The sequence below is a fragment of the Amphimedon queenslandica genome, unplaced genomic scaffold, assembly GCF_000090795.2.
Source record: "Amphimedon queenslandica unplaced genomic scaffold, v1.1 AMPQUscaffold_12798, whole genome shotgun sequence".
In the NCBI taxonomy this organism is placed as follows: Eukaryota; Metazoa; Porifera; class Demospongiae; order Haplosclerida; family Niphatidae; genus Amphimedon; species Amphimedon queenslandica.
The window spans coordinates 5,724-10,911 of NW_003546966.1; the positions used below are offsets into that span (position 1 = coordinate 5,724).

At 33.8% G+C, this 5,188-nt stretch overlaps 1 protein-coding gene across 1 annotated transcript; it reads right to left on the bottom strand.

Moving 5' to 3' along the window:
- Positions 1–4: 4 nt before the first annotated feature.
- On the bottom strand, positions 5–993 carry LOC105314547 (uncharacterized; the record flags this gene model as incomplete). The annotated part of the gene is made up of 1 exon (XM_020002928.1): positions 5–993. A coding segment is annotated over exon 1 (849 nt), but the record flags the coding sequence as incomplete, so codon positions are not given.
- Between the last annotated feature and the right edge of the window lie 4,195 nt (positions 994–5,188).

The window sequence follows — 5,188 nt, forward strand, 5'->3', positions numbered from 1 at the left end:
CTTGGTATACAGTGCCTCCTACAAACTGCTCTGCTAATGGATCATTAGCAAGCATGAAGTAGATGGAGTAAGGCTGTGATTTGATCCAGAACCTGTCTCGGCGTCTCACATTTTCCTGTATTTTATATGGAGCAGACTCACAAGCATTTACTATGACTTGCGGATCATTAGGGGAAGCAATGGGACGAATGCCTTCACGAAACTCCCGAGTAAAAAAATCATCCCAAGATTTGAAGCCATAGTAGTCTTTGTCTTCATCACATACGAAATCAGTGACAAAATCCTGCATGTGTTCCAGGGCTTTAGTTCCTAGCCAGCCATTTTCTCCTTTATTAAGGACATAGCGAGATTCTTCAGATTTAAGGAAGATGGCCCAGTGATTGAGGATGTTTTTAAAATGAACATTAACTTTGTCATTCAAAAAGGCAGCAAACCCTCCTGTGGTTCCCATAGGCCAATTTAGAATAGCATTGATGGGAAAACCAACTAGTCCGGACTCGTTGAATTCTGGTGCCTTGGTCATGATGTGGTTTATCAGACGCAACATAAGACGATAGTTGGTAATATGCGGTTTACAGGTTGGATCTTTAGCTGGGATCTGTCGAAACATTTGGTGGAAGAACATGTTGACCTCTGAGTCCGTTTCTATCAGGACTTGAAGAGCCCTAACTGGTGGCTCTAATCCGACTATCTCAAGGCCTCCATCTGCAGCATCAACATCATCAATACAATCAGTGGAATCCTTCCCATCAACTTCTTCAATGAGATCTTGCAGCCACTTGTCAAGGACGGCCTGATCAGATGGGAGCCATTTACCAACACAATATGGGATTGCTTTGGCTGCTTTATCCATAATAGATAGATACCCTGTGAAGAAGGATCAACAGATGTCTCTCTGATCAAGTACTGCTGCTGGTTTATATAGCCATCATGTAATACTAGGTCTACTCAGTTATTAAACACATGTATGATTGTAACCACATCAGGCTTGTGGTCAGTTACAAATATAATTACAATTACAATTACAGAGTGTAATTGTAATTGGGTTATACATATATGTATGTGTTGTAATTGTGCCTATAATCTTACTTTGATAATATCCTACCTATATCAGTCCTCTAGAGTGAATTTTCAGCATATTAAGCCTGATTAATGTTCACTGATTAACAAAACTTTTAAAAACTCAATGCAATGTGGTAAAACATCATTGCTATTTATGTCATGATAGAGGTAAAATCAGGATCATTGTAATTAATGCAGTAATTACAAGCTCATCTATGGCAGTCATTGTAATTGTAATTGATCTGGTTTTAGCTGCTTTGTTAGTAATTGTAATTGTAATGAAATTTTGTAATTGACCCCGAGCCTGAACCACTTCCTTTCCAGCGGCCAGAAAGTATGGTGTAGCGAGGCATGGCTAGACAGCCAGTCTTGCCACATAGTTATTATCTTACTGCCCTTGATTTGTCAGATATCTGGTACAGTTTACTATAGTTATAATTAGAGGACTACTTTATTAGTAATATCTACAGTCTAGAGTACTACTACTAGAACAGTCAGATATCTACAATAAAGAACAATTTAAATTACTTGTCAACTGTATATCAAAATAATTGGACACTTAGCCATAATAAATTATGTTTACTTATGATACAGTTGAATCTATGTCATGATGATGTTGCATCTGGTGAAACAGTAGCTCCTCCTCCTCCTCCATCTTTCACTCCTTCTAAACCTTTTGGTAGACTAGTGTCTTCATCAAGAGATCCAGTACCTTCCACAAACTCCTCATAAGTTGATTTCTCTTGAAAAGGTCATGGGCCTAAAAGTTCTATCATATCTGCATGTTGAAGAACCTCTTGCTGTCATAATCTCTCAGCCACTTTGACGACAGACTCTCTCTTCACTTCTAGCAGCTGTATTTTTGATTGTAAGGTCTTGAAATGAGGTCTCTTGCTTGGTCATCTATTAGTTGAGCTGTTGCCTCGCTGTACGGTTTCTCAAACATTTGGTCGCCTTCAGCGGGGAGGTCAAAAGAAACCTGGCCAACCTCATCATTCATATCATATTTGGCAATCTAAAATATACAAAAAATTTTTTTAATAATAGATAAATTAATACTGACAACAATAAATTGCATAAAATAATAATATGTACTGTTGCAGCTAAGAATCATACACATGTACTACTAAATACTCTTCCGGTTAAAGTGGTTATGCTCCGACAGATAGATCCAGCCGATATTAAAAGATGCCATACAGACATTGCAGAGCTATGGATACCATTTACATTATCATTGAATTTTGTGGTTACAACAATAATTAAATTCTATATTATGTATGACGGAGCTATCAGCAACCAATTATTCTACAACTTTTGATGCCATATATATCTATTGAGTTTACTACATGATACTGTTGCACGTACATACCGTATGTACATGTAAATTTTATTCCTACTAATGAATTAAATCTGATATAATAATTTGAATTTTATAGTTTGATATAGTAAATTGGACTCCTTTATAGCAAATTGGAGTTTGATATGGTAAATTAGAATCCAATATGATAAATTGGAATCTTACCTAGTAAGTAAATTAGAATCTGATGTAGTAAATTGGACTCCTTTATAGCAAGTTGGAGTTTGATATGGTAAATTGAAGTTTGATATGATAAATTGGAGTGCAATAAAAGAAATTAGAGTCCTATAGTAAATAGGAGTACTTTATAACATTGGGATTCTATGTATTAAATTAGAGTCTGATATAATAACTTGGAATCTGTTACTATAGGACTCCAATTTCTTTTATTGCACTCCAATTTGTTATGTCAAACTCAAATTTATCATATCAAACTCCAATTTGTTATATAGAAGTCCAATTTACTTAGGGTGGGTATTAATTACGACACTTAATTTTAGAATTTTTAGCAAGTGTACTTTTAAAAACACTAGTTCAACTAGCCGCTAATACTGTATAGTGGGAAATTTTGGAGGGGCTAAATTTTGGTGAATTGCTAAATTTTGGTGATTGGCGGATTTTTGGATTTGTGGCCATGGGCCATTAAGCATGTGTATAACGGCTCAAAATGGTGGATTTTTATTTTGGTGAATAGCTATCAAAATGCCAAATTTGCCAAATTTAATCCCCTCCAAAATTTCCCAGTATATGGTAGTACAAGTACACAAGATAGGCAAGATCTGGACTAAGATAACAGTAGATAGGATGATCCCTAAGTGTTTTGCTCTTTAATAGATAGAGTATTGCTATGTTATTGGATATGAGTTTCATCAAGGATTTTCTTCCTATTTTTTGCTAATATTACATTTTGCCAAATCGGTGTTTTCTTGAAAACTCTGAACTAAATTAAAGAGTGCAATTAATACCCATGCACCCTAAGATAGCTATAGGACCAGAGTACGTCATACAAATTTAAATTTGTCAGTGACTTGTACGAAAACATAATTTTTACATAGGTTATTATTATGGTCTGATTTTATAATAATTTGGCCAATTTATAATTTGGCCAATGACCCTGTACTATAGCACAGGGACTTTGGCCCAATTTTGGAGCAACTTAAAAAATTAATAAAAAGCCTAATTCTAATCAAAAGCAGCTCAAACTTTCTACGCAACATAAGAACATTATGTATAACAATAAATGAACATCTAACCAACTACCATAAACTTTTATTCTTCCTTTCATATTTGCCTTTTTTTCCTCCCTCCCTCTCCTCTAGTAACTGATTTCTCTAAGAAGACTGGTGATTATCAAAGTCTATCAGCTGTTGATCTTCGACTAATTACACTCACTTACCAGCTGGAGAAGGAGAGAGGGCCTCAAAGAGGAACCAATTTAAGAACTGATCCAATACAAACCAACAAAGAACAACAAGTAAATAAATAAATAGTTGAAACTCATAAATTACATGTACAATGTACATGTAATTTCTTATCAATGTACATGTACATGTACATACACATACTTGTAATAAAAGGTTAAGGAACCTTTTATAAATTGGTCATTTATAACCATTATGTGCATTGAACTATCGATAATTCATTAAATAAAGATTTCCAGTCATTTATCAATAATTGTTACTGACTTACATGCCATTAATATTATTGTTAAATTTAAGAGGATTATTACGGTACAAAATGGCCAACAGCATAAATTTGCAAAAATTGAATCTGCAAAATAGATTTTTAGGCAAATTCGGGAAATTTATAGCCCTTGAAAATTTTGTGCTTTACGGTATACAATGTGAAGTAATTAATTGTAGTTCATATACCGAGTTGAATCCATTTCTGGCATAATTTAATTTTCAAAATACACTTCAGTAGTTTAGCCCGCACATATACCTTAGGGTAGGTATTAATTACGACGCTTGATTTTAGCATTTTAGTGAGTACACTAAATGCTAGTTCAACTAGTCACTGCTAATAATAGTTTGTACATGTACTTAAACAAGCTAGTACACAAGAAAGGCAAGATCTATAACAAGATAACAGTAGATTGGGTGATCCTATTAATTGTTCTGCCCTTAAATGGATAGATTGGGTTTATCGAGTAGTGCTATGCTATTGAATAGGAGTTTCATCAGTGATTTTTTTTCTATTTTTTGCCAATATTACATTTCGCTAAATCAGGGTCCCCTTGAAAATGCCAAAATTTAAGAGCACAATTAATATACCGACCCTAAAGTAGCTACAGGACCAGTGTATGTGGTCCAAATTTTATTTTGTCAGTAACTTGTAGGAAACGATAACTGTCGCATAAATTATTATTTGGTATCATTTTATAATAAATAGTAGATTATAATAAAGTGATGTTCCCATTTTAATTTTTTAGATAGTTGTGATAGCAGTGACAGGTTTTAATGCTTTCTTTGCACTAAAGATGTGGAGAACTAAAAAAGAGAAAAGAAAAGCTGTTTTTATCATTTGAAGGACTTAAATCATTAACTTTCAACTGTTGAACCAGGAGCCCACATTGTATTATTGTCAGACAGTTGCAACTGTATAAAGATCATGATTTCCTGAGGTTTTAATATATTTAATATCTCTTTTTAAAAATATTTGCACCATGAGATAGTTAACAAACCATGATAATGTTTTTTTTTTACATTAAGTAAAAGAAAATATGAATATTGTATGATATGATGCTAATCTATAATCATAGATAGCAAA